The sequence below is a fragment of the Herpailurus yagouaroundi genome, unplaced genomic scaffold (assembly GCF_014898765.1).
Source record: "Herpailurus yagouaroundi ecotype Mexico unplaced genomic scaffold, PumYag 246, whole genome shotgun sequence".
Classification (NCBI taxonomy): Eukaryota; Metazoa; Chordata; class Mammalia; order Carnivora; family Felidae; genus Herpailurus; species Herpailurus yagouaroundi.
Genome location: NW_024412463.1, coordinates 12248935 through 12271045, shown reverse-complemented (window position 1 = coordinate 12271045; position 22111 = coordinate 12248935). Strand labels below are relative to the sequence as shown.

General features: G+C 64.3%; 1 protein-coding gene across 18 annotated transcripts in view; it reads left to right on the top strand.

The window, feature by feature from the left end:
* KCNQ2 (potassium voltage-gated channel subfamily Q member 2) overlaps positions 1-22111 on the top strand; it is a 51559-nt gene that overhangs the window by 16688 nt on the left and 12760 nt on the right. For 12 of the 18 annotated variants that reach the window (XM_040459899.1, XM_040459890.1, XM_040459887.1 and 9 more), the window contains 10 exons: positions 129-219; positions 832-958; positions 1372-1547; positions 2289-2414; positions 5292-5402; positions 6109-6204; positions 10748-10842; positions 11991-12020; positions 14839-14907; positions 18114-18143. In XM_040459899.1, coding sequence (XP_040315833.1) covers positions 129-219; positions 832-958; positions 1372-1547; positions 2289-2414; positions 5292-5402; positions 6109-6204; positions 10748-10842; positions 11991-12020; positions 14839-14907; positions 18114-18143 — 951 coding nt within the window. Of the gene's footprint in view, positions 1-128; positions 220-831; positions 959-1371; positions 1548-2288; positions 2415-5291; positions 5403-6108; positions 6205-10747; positions 10843-11990; positions 12021-14838; positions 14908-18113; positions 18144-21963; positions 22054-22111 lie in introns of all 18 variants that reach the window. The other 6 variants (XM_040459892.1, XM_040459896.1, XM_040459888.1 and 3 more) reach the window with 2 other exon arrangements.

The following is a 22111-nucleotide window of genomic DNA, read 5'->3' as shown; positions in this document are numbered from 1 at the left end:
CCTGGGGGCCGTCTCAAAGCCCAGGGCTGTTGAGGCAGGAGTCCCGGGGGCGCTGTGGGCGTGCGTGCGGCGTGCTTTTCCTTGGCCCCTCTGTGGTGGCCGCTGACACCCTCTGCCTCTGCCCGCAGCTTCCTGCTGGTTTTCTCCTGCCTCGTGCTGTCCGTCTTCTCCACCATCAAGGAGTACGAGAAGAGCTCCGAGGGCGCACTCTATATCTTGGTGAGCCCCCGCGGGTGTGCAGCCACGGAGGCTGTGGTCGCTGGCCATCCCCATACCTCCGAGCCTCTGACCCCCCCCCCACTGTGGCCCGTGCTCTTCCAGCTCCAGCCTGGCGGACCTGGGCCCCTTCCGGCCTCACCTCCTGACATGAGCCTTCTCGCAGCGTCCACCACGACTGTCACAGTGCTCCCACCCACTTCTCCCCACACACGGTCCACCCCGCTGCCCTCCCTGTGTCCCCTCAGCATCTGACAGCCACCCCACTCCCCCACCGCTTCCCCCCCTGCTCACTGGAGCCTGAGGGCCCAGGCGGCCCCCTGGCCCCGAGGTGTGGGGTGTTTCCTGGCGGGCGTGGGCGTGGGACGGGGGTTGAGAAGCTGACAGCAATTGACAGGCAGGGGCGGGCGCCATGGCAACCACAGAGCGATGTCTCCGTTGCTGTTGGCGACAGAGGGGCCGCTCGAGGAGGCTGGTCCGGGTCCAGAGTGTGGGACCCCTCCCACTGACACCGGCCCACACAGGCCGGGCCCCCCCACCCTAACTCCCGCTCAGCCAGGCTGGTCCCAGCCCTGACGCAGGCCCGGGGGTGGCTCAACGCGGCCTCTCCTGCAGGAAATCGTGACCATCGTGGTGTTCGGGGTGGAGTACTTCGTGCGGATCTGGGCGGCCGGCTGCTGCTGCCGGTACCGCGGCTGGAGGGGGCGGCTCAAGTTTGCCCGGAAGCCTTTCTGCGTAATAGGTGAGCGGGGTGCGCGTGTGCATGTGTGTGTGCACATGTGTGTGTGTGACAGGTGAGCGGGGCGTGTGTGTGTGTGCACGTGTGCATGCAGGCGGGGGCTGCCAGCTCCGGGAAGAGCTGAGTGTGTGTGGGCATGGGAGGCGGGCTGAGGCTGAAGCTGAGGACTGGCTCCTTCTGGAAGTTTCTCCCGCCTGCCCTCTTGGCATCCGAGCCTGTGGTGAGCTCGGCCTGGTGGCGGGAGGAGGGGACAGGTGGCAGGACAGCAGCCGTGCCGGGCAAGGCTGGACTAGGTGGACGGCCGTGGCGTCCCCGTGCTGCCACGCGTCCATGTGGCTGGGGGCCCCGCCCTCATCTGCACCAGGCACGGAGGTGCAGGGGGCCGGCCCCGCCTCGAGCCGCGACGTCCCCCGCAGACATCATGGTGCTCATCGCCTCCATCGCCGTGCTGGCCGCTGGCTCCCAGGGCAACGTGTTCGCCACGTCGGCTCTCCGGAGCCTGCGCTTCCTACAGATCCTCAGGATGATCCGTATGGACCGGCGCGGCGGCACCTGGAAGCTGCTGGGCTCCGTGGTCTACGCCCACAGCAAGGTGAGCGCTGGCGCGGGGTCACAAGCCCTGCTGGACCGAGCCCAGGGGGCGGGTCAGCTGGGAACCAGCCCATCCCCTCTTCCGGGGGCGTCTTTCCATGACCCGGTCCGTCTGGTCGTCTCTCTCCAGAGCGGCTGTTCTGCGGCTCGCTCTATGCTTGGTGGGTGAGCCTGGGTCTGTGCCGCCCGGGCTCACAGCGGCTGCCCTGAGGTGCCCCCTGCCCCACGTCCTGGCAGGAGCCCAGCCCTGTGTCCCAGGCAGCCCCCACGAGGCCCACACTGCACCCCGCCAGCCCAAACGGCCTCCTTGCCTGTCCTTGTCTGAGTCCTGAGGCTGGACGGGGCGGGGGTCTGTCCCCAAGGAGGGCAGCCAGTGGGCATTCGGGCTGCCTGCTCCAGGCGTGGGGAGGTGCGACAGGTTCTCAGCAGTCCCAGATCTGCAGCGGGAATGCCTCAGGATTGTGGGGGTGCTCCCCATACCTGGTGGACGGGGTGAGCTGGGCTGTACTGAGCGGCCGTCCTCTGGGTTTGGGTGAGCAGGTGCGGGGGCCACGTGGCAGAGGGACCACACAGCCAGGACCACACACACCATCCCTCCCGCCCCCGCAGCAGCCCTGTGCTAAGGGCCACGCGGCCGAGCAGGTGCCGGCCTGGGCTGCCGAGGGCTCTGTGGGGACAGAGAGCTGGACTGGGCGTGGTGCCTGCTGGGGCCAGGGAGCCAGGACGTGACCCTCTCTTTCAGGAGCTGGTGACTGCCTGGTACATCGGCTTCCTCTGCCTCATCCTGGCCTCGTTTCTGGTGTACTTGGCAGAGAAGGGCGAGAACGATCACTTTGATACCTACGCTGACGCTCTCTGGTGGGGCCTGGTGAGTCCTGGCAGCTGGGGCCATCGTCCTTCACTGGGGACCTGCTTGGCTTGGCACCGCCTTCCTTGGGGGCCCTCCTCCTGCTGTCCCCCACCCCACCTCCAGGATGTGCCCCCTGCCCCCAGGGCATGGCAGAGTCGCAGGGGCTCTCTGGCTGCAGAGGTCTCTCTGGGGCTGGGCAGTGGGCAGAGAGGCCCTGCCTGGTCACCCACCTTCCTTACTGGCCACCGGTGTGTGAGGCCTCTGTGCTGGAGGGAGGAGGGGACAGCCCTTCCGTCACACGGAGAGTCTGGAAAAGCGAAATCGAGCCGCCCCTGGCCCTCCTGGGCCTCACCTTCCGGGCTGCCCGTCAGGGCAGGCAGAGAGTCTGTGGGCCCACAGCCCCTGCTCACGGCCACCCAGCTCCCAGGGCCCCGGAGCGCCCCTCCCCTGTCACCCGCCTCTTCCGGGGCCAGCCTCTGAAGGGTCCCTCCCACCCTGCTACCCTGGGGTAGCGCTGTGTCTGTGGCCCTGCCCTGTGGGCGTCATCCCCATTAGCTGGATGGAGCCTGGCCTGGCTCCTTGCCCGAAACCACGGATGTCCCCAGGCAGGGTGCTGGAATGCCCCGAGGGTGCCGGGCGCTTGGCCTGGGGATGAGTGGCTGGTCCTGGGACCCCATGCCCCCTTCCACAAATGCTGGCTGCGTGGCCTTGGGCAGATACTTCAGATCCAGTGGCGAAAGGAATATGTAGCTTTTACACGCATCTCCGTGAGAACGCACTTTATCCAGAATCATCTTATCGATTGCCGTGCAGCCTGGAGTCTGTGTGCTGTGCCCTAGCCGAGCGGGAAGGAGCAGGGTGGGCCGTGGGCCAGTCGCCGGTGACCAGGCTTGCCCTGCCCCAGGCCTTGTTCGTGGGCCATGGCCTTCCCATCTTGAAGAATGGAACCGAAACGGCTACTTAAGTGTTTTATCCACGTAGTACTTAAATATGATGAATAGTGTGTGCGTGTTAGAGTGACCACGCAGTTCCCCGCACTCCCTCCCCGCCCTCTGGGCAGGGCTCCTGTGGCTTTTCTTGGGGTTTGCCTCCATGCTCCCAACAATATGCTTACGCTGCTGTTTCCGGATTTAAACTTCAGACGTGAATTATTCACTCTGTGCTGTGACGGAATGAGGTGGTGCCCCGTCCCCTGTGCTCGTCATTCTTGGAAAACGTCCAGCCTGAGCCTCCCCTTTCTTCTGCCCTGTAGCCCTGCGCGGCTGTGGGGGACCCTCGCGGGGGTTGGGGAGTCTCCACAGCTCGTCCTGCCCAGGCCCGCCCCGATGCCCCCCTCGAATCTGCCCTCATTTTGGAGGAGCAGGCCGCTGGCTTTCTGAGGGTTTTCTCAGACCCGGGCGTCTGCGAGGTCCCATCCCCACGCCCTCCCGGCTGTCGGGAGCCACACTTCCGGGATCCTCTCCCACGTGTTTCTGGAATGTGGCTGGGTGGGGGGGTTCTCCTGTGCACGTGAGCTACCTCGTTGCCCTCCCTCCGGGCCCAGCGGGCCTCAGGGTGTGTGCTCTTATCTCTGTCTGTCTCCTCACCCCTTGTCCGGCCCCGAGGAGGCGTCTGGAGCCGTACATCTCCGCCTGCTGGATTTTAATTTCATTTTCAAGATTCCTTTGTCATATGGATGGGATTTCTTCTGTGTGAGGACCAAGGTGTCCGGCCACAGAGTGGCCCCGTGGACTCCAGGTTTCTTCCCACCTCCTGACCCTGAGCCCCTCCTCCAGGTCCTACCCTTGCTCTCCAGACTTCTTTGCACAACTTTGGCGTTTTTGCAGAGAGTGGTGGTTTGAAGCGTTTCCTGTCTTTAAAATACGCTTAGTTTAGGTTAAAAATCTTAACTGTAATCCTCACACAAGGTGAAGATTCTACCAGGGAAGCTTTATGGTGAGAAGTGGGTCTCCTTCCTGCCCACACCCACTCCTGGCCGCCCTTCCTCATTACCTGTGACTTTCCAGAACTTTCTGCACTGGCGGGAATGGGGACGGTGGCCCCTCGCCTGGGCCTGTGTCTTGCTGTATGTAAACAGGCCCTGAAGGTCCTACCCCCGGGGCCTCCATTTACCCAGGGCGTCTCCCAGACTCATGGCAGGCCCTGTGCGGCACCCGGGGACAGCTTCCAGGGGCTGCAGGTGGGTGGTGACAGGTGCCCCTGTCCCCAACAGCGTGAGCCCATCCCCACTGGCAAGTCTGCTAGGGGCCACCTGGGGCTTGCTCCACGGGCAGCGGGCCCTCCTGTGTGCCCAAGCACCCCTCTGCATGGGCGCTGCTCTCTCCGCTGTACAACAGAGCAGCTTGCGCTCCGGCCACACCTCTGGGGACCCTTCCCGTTCTGGCCTTATGTCACCTCCACACGTCCCACCACACGGCCCCCATCCTGTCCCCGTCATCTGTCCCCCGGGGCTCCTGCTCAGCACCGTTTCTGTCCAGCCCCTGACTCTGCACTTCCTGGCTGCTGCCTGGCCTTGAGCCCAGAGCTGCCCCCGCCCCTGTCCCGGGGGAGGCCGCTTGACGGGTTCTTCTGCCCTCATGCATGTGAAATGGTAACACAGGCTTCCGGTGACCCCCGCATCCTGCCCTGGCACGTAGGGCAAGACAAAGGATCCGGAGAGTTCTGATGTGGTTGTTGCAGGGGGGGGAAGGATGGTGATGGGGAGCCTGGTCCCCTGGGCCTCGTATGGGTGGCGTGGGAGGGTGGTCCCCATGCCTGTCCAGCTCACCCCGAACGGTGTGGGAGGTCGCTGCGTGTAAGACTCCCGGGGGCTTTGGAAGTGTCCAGCTCAGGGTTGCAGGTGTCCACGGCGGTCACTGCCAAGCTGGCCGAGTGACTGGCCTTGCCGCCCTACAGATCACTCTGACGACCATTGGTTATGGGGACAAGTACCCCCAGACCTGGAACGGGAGGCTCCTGGCTGCAACGTTCACCCTCATTGGCGTCTCCTTCTTTGCTCTTCCTGCGGTAAGTCCTGTGGCCCCTCTTGCCTTGGCGAGCCCCCGGGTGGCCACACGCAGCTTGGGGCACCTGTCCACTTGGGGTCCGTGGGACGGGAGCGTGGCTGCCAGCAGGGTCCCCGGCACCCCAGGAGCCGCAGGCAGCAGGTATGGTGCAAGGACACCCTTTCCCGGGCTGTGCAGGCAGGGTGCGGGTGGCTTCTGTGAGCCTCCGTGGGAGCACACTGACCTTCCTCCAGCTGTGGCTTCAGACCCTGCATCTGTGGTCACTGTCAGCCCCTCCCAGCCCTATGGGATTGACCAGTGGGGTCCCTGTGAGCCAGAGCGTGCTTCGTGGTGATGAGGCTGCCTTGTCAGATCTCCGGCGGGGGCGGGGGGGGGGGGGTGTTTCTGGTGTCACCCACAGCTGGACAGGTCAGAAGGGTGGCTGGTGGGGACACAGCTGTCTCAGGTGGCTGCCACCCAGAGCTTGGGCTGCACTTGCTTCAGTGCAGGCCAACCGGGAGGGAGGGTAATCTGTGGGCCCAGCCCACTCCCGCAAGGTGGAGGTTTTCCTTTACCCTAAATCCGAGTGTTTCTCCCCAGCGTGGTCCCCAGGTGATGGGCGACTGAGGAGGAGGGAAGGCAGAGCCAGCGAGGCCCTGGGGTGTGCAGGCTGGGGCGGGGGTGGGGCTGTGGTCCCCAGCACGTGGTCTGACCCTGATGATCTGCAGGGCATTTTGGGATCTGGCTTTGCTCTGAAAGTTCAAGAGCAGCACCGGCAGAAGCACTTTGAGAAGAGGCGGAACCCTGCAGCGGGCCTGATCCAGGTGAGTCCAGGTGGCCCCACATGGGATTCCCGGGGCGCTCCTGGCACGGCCCCGCTAAGGGGGGGCCATCTTGGCCCCTGTGTCTCCCCTGCCCCGGCGACGTGCACGGCCCTTGTTCCTTTGCAGGAACGTGTTGGGCACAGAAGCCAGGTGCAGACGCCTAAGGCTGCAGTACCTGTAGTGACACCCGGGGGAGGGGGGGAGGGGGTGGCCGTCGTCCTGCGTGGGCCCCGGGCCCAGGCGGTCACAGGTACCCCTGACGTGCCGCTCACGGGGCCCCTGCCGGGCAGGTGTGGCATCTCAGCTTCGCTGCCCGCGCTCACACAGCCCCTCCCACTGCTGGGGTCACAGGGGCCCCTCGGGATCTAGCAGTGCCTCCCGAGCCTGAGCAGCAGGCTACCCGAGGGGCCCCTCCAAAGCCCATGGGCGCCGGCGGACCTGGGGAGCCGTGGGCTTCCCCGGGGACAGCCTCCTGCGCATGCGTGCGGCGTGTGAGTGCGTACAGGCGGCGTGCGCGTACTGCATGCGTGCGAGCGCGTGTGCGTGTGTGCGCGCGCGCATTTACCTTTCGCCGTAAAAGCTGCAAATGGCTATTTTTCAAATGCGAAAGAGCGTGAGGGACAAGGGCCACGGCCTCACCGCGCACGTGCACGTGGCGCCGAGGTTGGAGGCCCTCTTAGCAGCCGCACGCCTGTCCCGCTTCCCCCCGTGAGTGTCCTGCGTGCCTGTCCCCCGTCAGGACTCAGGCAGTTCAGGGGCGAGGCTCGGGTGTCCACCCGGTGGACGGACACTGAGCTTGTGGGCGGGGTTGCAGGGAGTCCCGGTACACGAGTGGCGCGCGGTCACGGGCGATGCCTCGGGGGACTGCTGGTCGGAGGGCGGTGCCTGGATCCTTCTTTGGAGGCAGGTGGTGGGACCGCAGCCCCGCTGCTCGGGATTACAGGCTGGGACAGCTGCACAGCTGCGTAGCTGGTCACCTGGCTGCGATTCCCGGCGCCCAGACGGGAAGAGACCAGCGGGGGAAGCCCCAGCAGAGGCTCGGGCCCTCTATGCTCTGGAAGTCTCCAGTGGTCTGTGTGCTTCTGGTAGCTAAGGTGCCCGGGCAGGTATCCACCTCGTTGCCTTTGCACGTGGTCCACAGTTTGCCAGGGTGCCCCCCCCCCCCCACCGCCAAGGGAATGGACATCCTCCCTCGGAGGGCCCGGGACGGGCTCTGAATAGCAGCGGGACAGGGAGGGGAGGCATCCCCTGCCCTGTGCTGAGGTCCCCACAGGTGGGCAGGGTGCTCTGGTGTTCTCTGTGAATCCGGGTTGAGGGCGGGCCCAGACGGGGGCCTGGAGAGGGAGGGGCAGGAGGGACGGGACCCAGAGGGGGAGGGAGGGGAAGGCAGAAGGAGATGCCCCCCAGGCTTTGCTAGGAGCGTCCAGGAGGATGGAGAGGTTGGGAGGAGGTTTGGAGTGTGGGGTTTGGGAAGCCGGTCGGCCCTCAAGGGCAGGTGCGCACAGCGGCTGGCCAGAGGCCTGGAGCGGAGGGGTGAGGCCCTGGCTGGCCGCAGAGGTGTAGGAGAGGAGATGGCGTGTGCAGAGGATACCGGGCCCTGAACACCACAGGCAGGGAAGCGGGCAGCGTGGGGGCCCCGAGCCGTGGAGAGCCCGTTGGGGAGTCCCCGGGGCCGGTGGGCAGGTGATGGGGAGGCACCGCTCAGACTACAGGAGCAGGGGTCCGGAGCCTCTCTCTCAAGACCCCACGTTCGAGTCGAGGGTTTGGATTAAAGCTTGGGGACCAGAGAGGTCACTGGACGTGGCGGAGGATAGAATTCCGGCACCTCATTTCTGTGCCAAAGGCACACGGATTAGCAAACCTGTCCGGATCCTGTTTTGGGGACTCAGGAGCTAAATCAGAATTTTACAACCACCAGGGGAGGGGGTGCTTGTGAGCACAGGACTGTGGGCTGTGTGTGGGGTTAAAGGCACCTGCCTGCCCCTGCCCGCCCCTGCCCTCCGCCCTGGGGAGTCCCTGGCGTGGCCTTGTTCCAGAAGGTCAGCACAGGGCTTCGCCTGTGTTTTGTCCGCCTGGAGACCTCAGGGCTGGAGCGGCCCCGGGGCTGTGAGCGTTGGTAAGAAGGTAACCGTGGGGTAAATGTCAAAGCCGGCCGTGGTGTGCTTTTGACTTGTGACTCGTCTTTTGTTTCTTCATGTGATTTAAAAGGCAGACGCATGGGGCAGTGATCACAGATCCGTTTTTCTGGTGTGCAGCGTGTAGAGACGGAAGGGGCTCAACACCAGGGGGTGGAGGAGAGGCAGGGGGTGGAGGAGGGTCGCGTTCGCGCGCCGTGGCAGCTAAGCTGGTTCAGACTAGATGCTTGTGTGAGACGCTCACCGTGAGGCACACGGTCGCCATTAAGAGAACAATTGCTAAAAATTCGGAAGAGGCTCAAGATAACCTAGCAGAAAAAGCGAGCACCGAAGGCAGAAACGAGGCGCTGGGAGCCCGCACGCACAGAGGGCTCTGTCCGTGACCACTTTGCACGTAAGTGCACCCCCCTCTCCCACTTGAAAGGCAGCAGTTGAGAGAACGGATTTGAGATGTGCCTGGCGGTGTGCTGTCTGTGGAGACTCCTTAGACCCAAGGACAGCGACAGGCTGAAAAGTGCAGCAACGAAGACAGGAACCCCTCAGGGAACGGTGGCCCGAAGGGGGCTGGGAGGGCTGTGGTCGGAGCAGACAAGACACACTAAGGCAGACACTGTTAAGAGAGACCAAGGAGGTGACGACGCGTTGACAAGAGTCCGAGTGTAGGGACAGGGGTAGACGTGTCCATGCTGGGGGCAGAACCCCAGGGTATGTACAGCCGGAATTACAGGGCGACCTAGATGCTTGTGTAATAATAGCTGGAGATGTCAGCACCCCACCCCCCCCCCCCATCCTCGGTACAAGGACGCAGGACGTGTAGGACCTGCAAATCCCCCCAGGGCAGCCCCCCACATCCTGTCAGCCCCACGGGAGTATTCCCCAGGATAGACCATGTTTTAGGCCCCCAAACAAGCCCCCAGACTGTGATGTTGCAAACCTCCAACGGGAAAGAACGTCTCTGCAACAGACGGTGTCGGGACTGCTGAAGATCCAGTTTTAAGAGTGAAGATTTACTTTCATGCAGAATTTACTCAAAATGGGTCAAAACCTAAATTTGAGAGCCGAAACTATAGAATCCTTACAAGAAAATAGGTGTAGAGCTCCATGGCTTTGGTTTCTCAGATCTGATACCTGAAGCACAAGCAGAAAAGAAGAATACATGGGAATTTATCAAAGTTAAAACCTTTTGTGCCTCAAAGGACACCGTAGAGAGAGTGAGAAGCTAACCCACAGAATGGGAGAAAGCATTTGCAAATCCTGTTTCCGGTAAGATTCTGGTATCCAGAACACATAAGGGGGCTCCAGCAATTGAACAACAAAAAGACAAACCAATTAGGAGATGAATTCGGACAGACGTGGCTCCAGAGAAGATGTCCAGGCGGCCAGTCGGCACGTGAAAAGATGCTCAACGTCATTCATGAGAGAAATGCGAGTCAGAAGCGCCTCAGGCGGTGGGAATGTGGCGGGAGCGGGATGATGGCGCATTGCTGGTGGCGGGTGCAGGGGTGCAGCCCCTTGAGAACCCTGGGTGGTGCCTCAGAGGGGTAAGTGCTGCCTTACGTCACAGCAAACCCCCCAGGTGTGTACCCAAAAGAACTGAAAACAGATGTTCAGCCAACAACTTTTCCACAAACGTTTGCTCCTGGGGGATTCACAGCAGCCAGAAAGTGGAAACGACTCGAATGTCTGCGAACAGACGAACAAAATGCGGTGTTTCCCTGCCGTTGAACGTTATTCGATCATTAGAACAGAACGCTAACGCTCACTACGACGTGCACGGGCCTTGAAACCTTCGTGAAAACAGCCGGTCACGAAAGGCCACGTGTTGTGTGGTTGTGTCCAGGACAGGACGCCGTAGAGACGGGTGCAGGTGATGCCCGACGCCCCCGCACTGGGTGGGGCGTGTGCCTCTTTGGGGGGATGCGAGTGTGGAGCGAGATGGGGGTGGTTGCACGGCAGTGTGAGTGGACCTGTTGCCCCCGGACTGCGCGCTTTGAGACGGCGGACCCCGTGCTCTGTGTATTTCGCCACAATCGAAAGGAAAGGGAACGGGAGCCCAGGCCGGGCTGAGGCTGGGCCACTGCACTGGGGAGGGTCCGGCTGTGTGTCCCTGGCTCTGCCCCTGTCCCCCGGCTCCTGAGTCACCCCCCCGCCCGCACCCAGGGTGGCATCCCCATCAGGCTCGGGGGGTGCAGGAGCCGCCACCGTGGCAGGTCCCAACCGCCAAGGGTCGGGTGAGGCGGACGACGAAAGGCTCGCTGTAGACGGGCTGCGAGCGTGACCTGTGGTGGCGTGTGCCCCTTCTCCAGAGGGTAAACTGAGGCGGGAGTGGGGCCGGACGGGGCCCGGGCAGGGGCAAGGCCCTCGGGGGCATGGGCATGGTCTGACCCTCGCCCGCTTCCCATCCGCAGTCCGCCTGGAGGTTCTATGCCACCAACCTGTCTCGCACAGACCTGCACTCGACGTGGCAGTACTATGAACGCACGGTGACCGTGCCCATGTACAGGTACCGCCCGCCCGCCGGGACCCCGCCCCACAGCACACCGCCTGCTTGTCATCGTGTCTGTTCTGAAGCCCCATTTTTTGGTTGTTCATTATTTTAATTGAGTTTTCCTTTTTTTTTTAAACAACGTGTGTACTTTCCACGGAGTTCTGTGTGTGATTTATTTCGCAGCGTTAATTTTGTTCTTTGTTTTATAGCCCGTGGCTCTTACTTTCCACCTCCACCCACCCTTTGCTTCCCTTCCTTGCCGTGGGTCCCGTTATGTTGTGAGCATCGTGAAGACAGGCCCCTCCCGAGAACTCGCGGAGGCCCGCGGCCCGGCGTAGTGCCCACCGGGGCGGGCCCCGGAGCTTTGGAAGTGAAGGGTAACCTCTGTCCTTCAGCGAGGACCAGGGTCTCTGTGGGGGGGAGGGGCCACGTGGAGCCTGTAGGAGCAGGGGTCCCCAACGGCACAGAGCACACAGACGCTCGAGGGCGCCCTCGGGTGGGGCAGAAAGGCCGGAAGCCCGCGCTGGGGGCAGCTGGTGGAGGCAGCGTGGTCACCAGCAGCTGGCAGTCCCGGCCGCCCCCAGCATTTGTCTGCGCTGGGCCCCTGGCTTAGAGCAAGGTCCGAGGCGAGGGGGGCTGGGGACCCTCGGGGCAGACACTGCCCTGCAGGCCAATCCTTGCCCGGGGCGGGGCGCGGGGGCGAAGCTGAGCCCGGGGGCGTCCGAGCCCCTGGATGTCCCTTACCTGTACCCACTGGCGTCCAGCCAGGAGCCCTCACCGGAAGAGGGGGCCGGGCCGCCAGAGCGGGTTGGGGCTCTGGGCTGGGACGACGTCCCCCCGGGGATCCTGAGGCAGCCATGTCCAGGCAGGGTACCCCCGCCCCGCTCCGTCACCTGGGCGGAGGCCGCGGCCCCGCCCCTCCTTCAGCCGCCACGCCGCCGGCGGGCACTCTCTGGAACGTCCCGCTTCCCCGGGAGCGCTGAAGGCTCTGGCTCTCCCGGCACCGTCCCTGGGGCCTGAGTGGGCCGACCCTGGCGCTAATTTTCTTTGTTCTGTTGTTTCCCCCACTTTCCTCAACCATTTGGTTAATTTTCTTTTTCTTATCCCGTTCTTTTAAAATTTCCGTTCTCTTCCCTTTGTGTGTGTGTGAAAACACTTGAAAGCTCGCAAACTCAATCCTACGGGGCCTCCAGGTAGGAGATGCATGGGACGGACGGCGTGTGTGGTGTGGTTGTTCTCTGTCTGGGACGGTGCAGGGCCGCCCCGGCCCCCGGCCCCCGGCCCGCCCCGGCCTGCAGCCCTGTACCCGTGCCCAGCCTGTGTCCCCCACGCCGGGCGCAGGCGCTGCCCTGGTCCCCCTGTGGCCTCCCTGCCTGGAGCCCGGTTCCCCCCTTGACTGGTCCCCTCCCCCGTCAGCTGCTTTCTCCGGCTGGATCCGTCCGTCCTGCCTTGTCTTCTGTTCCTCGTCCTGCTTCTGCCTCGTCTCAGTAGCTGAGCCCCTCCCCCCCCCCCCCCCCCCCCCCCCCCTGGCCCCATGTGCAGAGCGCAGAGCGGGTGGACACGGCTTCCGCTGTCCCAGCCAGGGGTGCTCCCTCCCTGGACCCGGGAGGACCGTGAGCGCCGTCCCAATTGCTGTGTCTGCAGGGGGTGGGGGTGGGGCTCTCCCTCCCGCTGATTCCCTGTGGGATGGGTGGGGCATCGGGCACAGGCCTGCGGACCCAGGGCCCACCCTCCCTGTGTAGACCAAGCCTGGGATCCCCCTGGCAAAAGCTCTTGCCTGCGGTGCCCTGCGTGGGGACTGATTGAACGTTCCAGAAGAGGGGGGTGCTGTGGGGGCAGGGCCGGGCAGCCCCCGAATCCCACGGGCATCTCCACCCCAGCACCTGCCCTTTACTGGCCGTACACCCCAGAGACCTCGTCGCCCAGAGGAGAGGGTGGGGGGGTCAGTGTACATCCCCCCGCCCCCCCTGTGTACTGACCCGTCGCTGCCCGGGCAGTTGGGGGTTCCCTGCTACAGGCCTCTCTCCTCCCTTGTCCGTCTTGTCCAGCCGGTCCCTGGCCCCCGTCTGGAGCAGCCTCTCCCCGGCCTGGGTGGTTGGAGGTGTCCTCTTGGAGCTGGCTGACCCCCGGCCAGCCGCCACTCTCTCCTGTGGGGCACCCCCTCATGTCCCTACTCCCGCGTCCTCCACAACCGCCCTCAGTGTCATCGGGGCTGTGTGCTGCGTGCACGTCCCTGCCCGTGACCCTGCCCCTCTGTGTTCTGTCCCCTGCTTCTGTGTCCAAGGCATGACGTCCTATCTGCGTATCTGTGTGTCCCTGAACTTGGACCTGCGTGTGTGGGGGCCGAGTGGGGGGTGCTGTCCAGGGTCTCTGCTCCAGGCCCAGGGGTGGGTGCCTGAGGGGCAGTGGGGAGGCCAGTTCTGTCCCCATGTCCAGTCCTGGGGCCTCTGCTGTGCCCATGCCGTGAGCCAGCCTGACTGCCCACATACCTCCTGCTTCGTCCTGACCCACTGGGACTGGGACAGCCCTGCGGGGAGGGGAGGGGGGGGGGGGGGGGGGGGAGGAGGAGCGAGCTCACTGGTCTCCCCTTCGCAGCCAGCTCTGAGGCTGTGACCTCAGACCAAGGGCAGGCCGCCCTCAGGGAAGTGTGGCCGGACAAGGAGGGGTGTGGAGAGGCCTGGCCGTCAGCACAGAGGACTCAGGGCATCCAGCAAGCCTACTGTGGAGGCACGGGGGAGCCCTTGAGCGTCACGTGAAGGCGGGCGGTGGGAGGTGGGGGGGTGGAGCGGATCACACCTGATAGCGGGTGAGGGCTGAGCCGGAAGTGGCCGTGCCCTCCACACCAAGTAAAGGCTCCGACGCTGATCCTTGACCAGGGCCAAGGGGGGTCTGGACGGGGCAGTGGTCCCCAGGGTCAGGAAGGACAGGGGCTGAGGACAGGACGATAGGGATCGGGGCTGAGGCTGGGTGGGGGTCTTTGAGCATGGTTTTAAAGGAGTGGTTGGGACTCCACTTGAGGACGAGTAGGGGTCACAGAGCTGGGTGGGGGGGGGTCACAGTGCAGGATGGGGGCTGGGTCAGGAAGGAGCAGGGGCGTTTCCTCCTTACGCTGAGATGAGAAATGCGTGAGGGCAGAAAGTGGTGAGCTCCCGAGTCAGGGGAGGGTGGGTGAGGAGGGACAGAACTTGCCCCAGGAGTTGGGAGGGGACTGGGGTCCCCCCCCCCCACGTTAGCCCCTCTGGTCCTGCGGCTGGGGTCGGGGAGGCCCGAGGTCCCCCAGGAACCTGGCAGGATTTACAGATCTCTGCCTTGGTGTCAAGGCAGAGACTTGACTGTCCCCTTGGCTCCTGTGGAAGTCCTGCCTGGAGCCGCCCAGTGGCCACATGGGCGAGCGCCCACCTGCGGGCGGGGGGCTGGGCAGCAGGCTGTCCTGGGTGGGCGTGGCCCGGCCTGGGAAGAGGGGGCTTGGAGCAGAGCCTTTTCTTCCAGCTGTCCAGGCCGCCCATCTGCAGCGGGCTTCTCTCTGCCCAGCAAAGCCCTTTTCTGTGACCTCGGTCCCTGCCCTGGCTTTGCAGGGAGGGATCTGGGACCACGAGTATGTTGGGATGCTGTTTGCAATGGTACTGCCCCTCGGGGGTGTTCAGGGATTGGGAAGGGAGAGGAGACAGTACGTGGCCCCCCAACCTGTCCTCCGGTGCCCTTCTAGACCCTCGCCACACTCTCCATGGACGGCCCGGGTGCTGTTCCTGCCTCCCTGCCGTGCATGTTGCTCACTGCCCACCTCCAGCGCCACAGACCCCAGGAGAGGTGTAGCCCAGAGAGTGCGGGTGGCCCCCCAGGGCCACCACTGCCGGGGAGCCGTCCCCTCCCTCTGCCTGGGACAGGCCACACCCATGCCCCCAGCATTAACACCGTAGGTGCCTGTGTGTGCAGTGGACGCTGGTGAGAGCAGGGGTGAGGGTCCCCCAGGCCTAGGCGGCCAGAAGCTCACTGTGCCTCTTCTCGCCACAGACTGATCCCGCCGCTCAACCAGCTGGAGCTGCTTCGGAACCTCAAGAGTAAATCTGGGCTCACCTTCAGGTCAGCAGAGGGCGCCTGGGCTGGAGCTCGGGGCGGCAGGGGGGTGGGGGGGAGGGTCTCAGCCCTCCTGGGGGTCCTCGGTGAGGGGCAGGCAGCCACAGGAGGTCCCCGGCACTGCTGGCCACGGGGCCTGGTGGTCTTGGTGGTTTCCAAAGCTTCTGCTGACCTGGTTGAGGCTCCGATCTCCAGAGGGTGGCCAGTGTGGGGGGTGGGCACAGAGGGTGCTGCTCCGTGTGGGGCCAGGGGCTCCTCCCGTGGCTGGCGTGCCAGCCCCAGGCGGGGGAGAGTCCGTCCCTACATCTCTCTGGAGCAGCGGGCGGACGCACACGCTACGGTGCCCGTTGGTTCTCTCGTAATCCCCCCAAATCTGCGACTCGAGTGCAGGGGCACAGAGCCGGGTGTGTGGAGGAGTGGCCGCCTGGGCCCCCGCGCAGAGGGCTGCCCCGCGCGGCTTGCCGCCTCTGAAGAGGGGTCAGCGGGGTGGGCCGCCCGTAAGGGTTGAGCGGTGGCCCCCATCCCCTGAAGGTGTGTCTGCGCCCCGGAACCCGTGAACACAGCCTTCTTTGGAAAAAAGCTTTGCAGGTGTTACTGTGTGAAGGATCTCAACATGAAACCATTCTGGATTAGCATGGGCCCTAAATCCCAAGACAGCGTGCCTGCGTGAGGGGAGGCAGAGGTGGGCCAGGGGCCCAGGATGCCTGGGGCCACCAGGAGCTGGGAGAGGCAGGAGGGACCCCCCCCCCCAGGCCCCGCCCAGAGCCTCAGGGGAGCTCGGCCGCCCCAGCTCGACGGAGTAGCTCTGTGTTGTGTAGGCTGCCTGGTGTGTGCTCCTGTGCGGCCTGGCGGATGAGTGCAGGTCTGTAACCAGACGTTGGGAGCCTGTGGCACTACCCACGGTGCCTGGGATGGGATATGGGAGAGGACGGTCTGGAAGAAATGGAAAAAAGACACAGGAAAGTCCTGGGTTCCCTGGAGGAAATGATTGACGGGAAACACGGCCGTGGGGGTGGTTCCAGTAAGAGCTCCGGGGAGTGAGGAGCGTGGCGGGGACGGTCTGGTCAGGGCACAGCCCGCTGGAGGGTGCCGTACGCGCTGCTGGTGAGGTCTTGCATGGAAATGGGGATCGCTGGCTACGGGAGGAAGGCCACTCTTGTCACAGACGGTGGCAGACAGGCCGAACCTCATGGAAGACACTGTCTGGGGCGGTGAGGGGGAATTGAATCAACCTCAGAGCAGAGAAGCCAGTGCCCGAAGACTCGGGGCCGCGGCCCCGTCGAGACCGCGGGGGACACAAAATTAGGAGATGCACTCTGGAAGGAGGGTCGTGGGCGGGGACAGCCTTGGTGGGAGAGCTCCGTGTGTTGACGGGCAGGTCTAAGCTCTCTTGGCAGAGGCGGTAAGGTGGGTCACCCGGGAGAGATGTGTGGGAACCCTCCTGCACAACTGCCTGTCCCCGTGGCGTGTGCAGGAGGCCCACGCGGCTGTTAGGAATTTATAGCAGCGTGCCCTGGCCGGCAGGGACAGACAGACTGAGCGAAGGAGGGCTTGGCAGTCTGGGGACCCGCGGGCAGGAGACAGGCTGACGGAGTTCCCCAGCCACAAACACGCTGGGCCTTCGGGGCAAGGGGAGAACGGCTGGGGTCCGGGCGGGTGCGGGGCGGGTTTGGGCCGGGGCCCCTGGAGACCACCGAGGCTCTTGTGACCAAGAGGGGTTTCCTGCTGGGTCTCAGACCTTGGGCACTGGTGACCCTTTATGCCTTCCAACTTCTCCCTGTTTGGGTGGGCCTGTCTGGGCCTGTCTGTCCTGTTGTATTTTGGGGACAGATCACCGGTTTTCTAGAGTTGACGGGTCCCCACCTGGAGAGGACTTTTACCCAAGTGTGGATCACATGCGCTTTTCCTTGTACCTGGCCCAGATGAACGAGACCCCGCGATTATGGGTTCTCTGAGCTACTGAGCGTTAGTTGAGATTTGGACGTAGGGCTGATACTGTCATGGGTTGAGACTTTGGGGTGTTGGGGTGTAAGGTGGACATGAATTTTGGGGTGCTAAGGCACAGACCGTAGTGGGTTTAGTGGTGGCCCCCGGAAGATGTCCATGCCCTTGAACCGTGAGTGGACCTCATTTGGGAAAGGGGGGTTTGAAGAGGTAGCTAAGGATCTCAAGGGAAGGTCATCCTGGATTGGGGTGCCCCTAGACCCAGGGACACGTGTCCTGGAAAGAGCAGCCACAGAAGAGAAGCCCTGTGACAGGGAGGTGGAGACTGGAGGGACACGGCCGCAAGCTCAGGAGTGCAAGGGGCCCCCAGGGGCTGGGAGAGGAGGAGGGACCCCACGCCCCGGCCCCAGGCGGGGAGCTGCGGACCGACACTTGGATTTCTGACTTCTGGCCTCCAAACTGGAAGAGAAGCTCCCGTGGTTTTAAGCCGCCAGATTTGTGGGTCTTTGTGATACCGTCACCGGAGACTCACCGCGCGGCTCTTGGCGTCTGAGCTCCAGGGCGGCTACAGGACGGGCACGAGGGGTCCCACGGAGGCCTCTGCACCCCACGTCGCTGGACTGTGGGCGGTCTGGCACCCCTCCCGCCTCCTCTGTCGCACGGATCCGCCAGCCACAGCAGGACGGTACCTGTTCCGCCGAGACTTTGGACACGCCCCGAAGAGCCCACTCGGGTCCCCTGCGGTTGCCCCGCGATTCAGCCGAGGAAAGTCCAAGCCGCCAGCCTTCCGTTCAGTTCATGAAGAGCGTGGACCCTGGAAGTCACCTACCCCCAGTCAGGGTGCGCCGGAGAATTGCCCTGGGCCGAGCCAAGCACAGGCCCGGGACCACAGCCCCGTGGCCTCTCCGCTGGGAAACAACACGGAGAAGAGTGACCCCAAGAAGCCACAGTGGGAGTCAGAACTGGGGCAACTGTCCGTCCCGAACCTTGGCTGTGGAACCGGAACCCTCCGGCGTTTCCATCTCCGCTCACTTAGTTAACGTTGGCGGTTCTCATTAAAACGTGTGCCCCTCACGTGGGGCCTCAAGCACTTCCAGAATTTCCTCTTTCCTCCAGGACCTGCCTCCTCGGTCCCTCCAGGGGTTCTCGGGGCGGGTGGGCCTGAGGTGGGGCTGGGTGGGGCTGGGTGGCGGGTCCTCTGGGCCCTGCGTGGGGTGGGGTCCGCCTGACCGACCTGCTGCTAACAGTCTTGTTGCTTCTGTTTAAAGGAAGGAGCCTCAGCCGGAGCCCTCTCCAAGGTCAGTGCCCGCTTGCCCCCCGCTGCCCCGGGTATGCTGCCGTGCGTGGGGGCTGGCCCCTCCGTGTCTGTGCACTGTCATCGCGGGCCCTGTGCCCACGTGTGGAACTGTGTGTCTGGACCCTGCCGGCCACGCTGTGGGCCCTTAAATCACTTTGCCTGTGCTCAGCGCCCCCCGTCCGCCCCTGGCCCTGAGGCAGGAGACCTCTGCGAGCACCCCTAGTCCAGGGCAGGGCCAGACGCCCTCTCCCTGCCTCGTGCCTCTTTGGTGGAAACTGAGCCCTGGCCCTGTGAGTGTTTGCCTGTCCGGCCCCTGCAGGTGCCGCCTTCCGGTGTGCAGTCAGGCAGGTTAGAGACGGGGTCGCCCCCGACCCCACCGTGTGCGGGGACTCCGAGGGCTATCTCTGCTGGGAGCAGAGAAGGGGTGATAGCAATCTGATGTTTTCCTGTACTAAGAAGAAAATCGACTGTTTCATGACTTCCGAGTCTGATAAACCCCAGCCTGCCTGTGTATCACCATGCTGAGCTTGGGGTGCGCCCCCCCCCCCCCAACACCCTGCCGCGAGTCTAGTCCCTTCTGGACCGCAGGCCACTTAACTGGCCGCTCAAGTTAGGCTGAGCTCTACCCTCTCCATGCACCGGGGGAGGGCACGCTCCTCCCCCCACGTTCCCCCAGAGGGGGTGACAGAAGACTGGCCACACTCTTGCCCCGAACCAGCCGCTGGAGCAAGGGTGACCAGCCCCTCAAAGCGGCTAAGAAAGCCAACCCTGGACCTGGCTGGTTTACCCGGCACACAGACCCCGTGCTCACCATCAGGGGGGATGCAGAGCACATGCCCAGCACGGCCTGGTGTGTGGGGGACCGGGGGGGGCTGCCCCCCACGTCCTCGGTCCCCATCGCTGCTGCTGTGTCGGCCCTCCCGCACCCTGAGCCCAGGGGAGGCGGGCCCGCAGCTCTGCCCCGGTCCATCTGAGGCCCCCCGGCCTCACGCGGCCTCTCGTTCTCCTCCCCACGACTCTCGTCTCAGCGTCTCTCTCTCTCTCTCTCTCCTGCCCTCCCCCCAATTTGGACACTCTTGCCTGCCCCCCCAAGTGCCTTTAATCTTGTCACTGCCCTTCTTGGGCCCCTTTCACGTCCGTCTGTCTTTGGGGAGGAGGTGGCTGACCCTGAAAGCAGGACTCAAGGTGAGGACACACGGGAGCCCTCCCCCGGGCTCTCCGGTACGTTCCGTGGCTCCCCTCTCCCTGCTTTCCGCACACCACTCCTCTGTCTCCTCCCTGTGTGTCCGTGTGTCCCTGCCTGCCCGTGACCCAGTGGCTTCCCCGAGGGCTGGCCTGGCCCGGCCCTCCTGCTGGCGCACCCCGGGCTGAGCCCTGGGGACAGAAGGCCTCTCCTGGGACATACGCTTGTCAGCTCGGTGACGGAGGGCAGCGTTTCTGTCCCCTCACTCGGGGTGGCCACAGACCCCCTTTTCGGCAGCCAGAGCACCGTAGGGATGCCAGACATTCTTCTGCCGCCAGGGCCCCCAAGGGGGTGGGCCTGTCCCGGGGCTGCCGGGCAAGGGGACCCTGTTCCGTGAAGTGCTAACGGGGGTGTGGTTCCCCAGCCCCTCCTGCATGGCAGTGGGAGGTAGTGGCCTCCTGCCGCCTGCCACCTGCGTGCCAGGATCCCGCTGGCACTTACCAGTCTGGGCAGGTGGATGGGTGGGCACGGGGACCCTCACTCAGCTGCCGTGAGACCCCCCTCCCGGTCCTGGCTCACGACGGGCATGCGCCCCAGCTGTGTTGGGGTCCTCGGCCGGGCCGGTGTCAGACCAAGGCCGTCTGTGCCCGGGCAGGGTGGGGGGGCAGGCCGCGGGGTCTCGGGCTGTGCCGCTCTGGGTGTGTCTGATCTGCCCTTTGCCCCATCCCACTTCTCACTGCCCCCCACCCCCCGTGCCTGGAGGAGACCCCCCCCACCCCCCCGTCCTCCAGCTGCTTTCCCCTTGTCTGTGTGGGTCCCTCCTCGTCGAGGCAGCCACGTGCTGTGTCCGAGTGCCTGTCTGTTCAGTCTGGTCTTGGTGAGTGTCTGTGGGTGCCTCTTCCACTCACTCAACCCCCAGGCCCCCTGGGCGTGCCTGCCCACCCCTCCCGGACCCTTGCTGTCTGCTGGCGGTTCTCAGACCGGCCGGAGCTCCACTTGGCTGCTGCGGGCAGGAAAACCCCAGCGCTGGCCTGAGCCCCGAAGGAACGGGCCCCTGAGTTGGGGGGCCTTGAGCCACGAGGCCCGTGGGGCAGTGCTCAGGGAGGCCGTGGGTACCCCCCGGCTCTGGTCAGGCTCTCAGCGCACTGTCCCATGGGGGCGCCGCTGGCCGCGTGTGACCGGTTCAGGTTTTACTACACACGAGAGCCAGTCCTCCGACGCAGGTGCTCAGGAAGCAGGCAGCGGGCAGACAGGTGGGTGGTTATGTCTTCGGTGCAGCTGGGAACGTGTCCCCAGGCAGTGTTGGGCCCTTCCGGGGCCGGTGTCTATGCTGGGAGTTTTGAAGGCAGCAAAGCTGTTTGGGGGAGTTGGACAAAGCTAAGGTCCTTCTAAGGCGCTGGAGGCAAAGCCCATCCCCCCATCACCCTCTTGCCCCGGACAGAGCCTCCGGGTGGTGGGGGCTGGGGGCCGTGTGCAGGCCCAGGGAGCCCCGGGGGGCGGGGGGAGGCAGCAAGGGGCTCTCAGTCTTTAGCTGTGGTGGGACTGTGGCTGACGTAAGGGTGTGCCTTGGGCAAGAGCATTTGCCCCAAATTTGAGGGTCTTCTGTGGACAGAGCTGCTAGGTGGCGGGGGCGGGGGGGTGGGTGGTGGTCTGGGTCCTGGGGATACTGAGTCACAGGGAAGTTTGCCCCCACGTGAGGGCACTTTCTGATACAGCTGGACCCCAGTTCCCTCACCGAGAGGACCCCACAAGGAGGAAGTCCCCCCTGGAGGGGAGGGGGCTGGGGGGCCCATGGCCCTCGGCCCCTGGGCCGGCATGGAGCGCTCTGGGCAGTCTGAGCTGTGCACTGGTGGGAGAGCTAAGTGTTGGGGACCGGAGGCGCCCTGTGGGGACGCCGGCAGGTGCCGCCAGTGTTTATGTGTGTGGACGTCGGGCAGCCCTGCCTGGGGCTGGGTTGTGTGAGCAGGGGGGAGGGGAGGGGTCGGCGTGTCTGGTTCCTGTGCCCGCGGTTAGAGAGCAGCTGTCTCAGGCCGTAGCTGCAGGGGTGGGGGGAGGGAGGGTGGCCTCAGGAAGGCCAAAGACTCTTGTGTGTTTTCACTTTTGCTTAAAAATGTGCACGATCTAGTGCAGAGAGATCTGGGGCCTTCGGGGGAGGTTCCTGGGGACCGCAGACCACCGGGGGAGCCTTTTCTGAGCTGCCCGGCAGGTCCAGCCCAGCCCAGCCCAGCCCAGGGCTTCAGCACCGAGACCCAGACGAACCGACTTGGGCGGTGCCCCCAAGGCCCCTTTGCTGAGCGTCCCTCCAGGGACTGGCAGCCACTGGCTCCTGGATGTGCCGAGGCCACTGCTGACCGGCGGCTGGCTGGGCTCGGCAAAGCCTCGGTGATCAGCTTGTGACGCCAGGGTGCACGCTTCCCCCCTCTAAAATGTGTGCTTTCCGGAATCCTGTCCATCTAGAACAAGCCTTTTGCCAAGTCTCGCCCGTGTATTATTTTTTGGTTGGCATGAAGATAGCAAAAAATAATACATTTTTAAGAAGACGTGGCCCAAAACTCTGACTCTGGAAGGAAAAGGTATTTTTGGAGGAAAAAAACGGGAATTTTTTTCTCCAAAAATAGGGCACTATTTTCTTTTCCAGGCCGGCGGAAGACTCTCCGTGCAGGCCCCTCACTGTCATTGCTCAGACCGAAGTGCGGCCGCTGGACCCCGAGTCCAGGGCTGCATCAGGGTCGGCGTGGTGCCTCAGTTTACCTGTGCTTTCTGCCCGCTCGCCCGGCCCAGGCCCC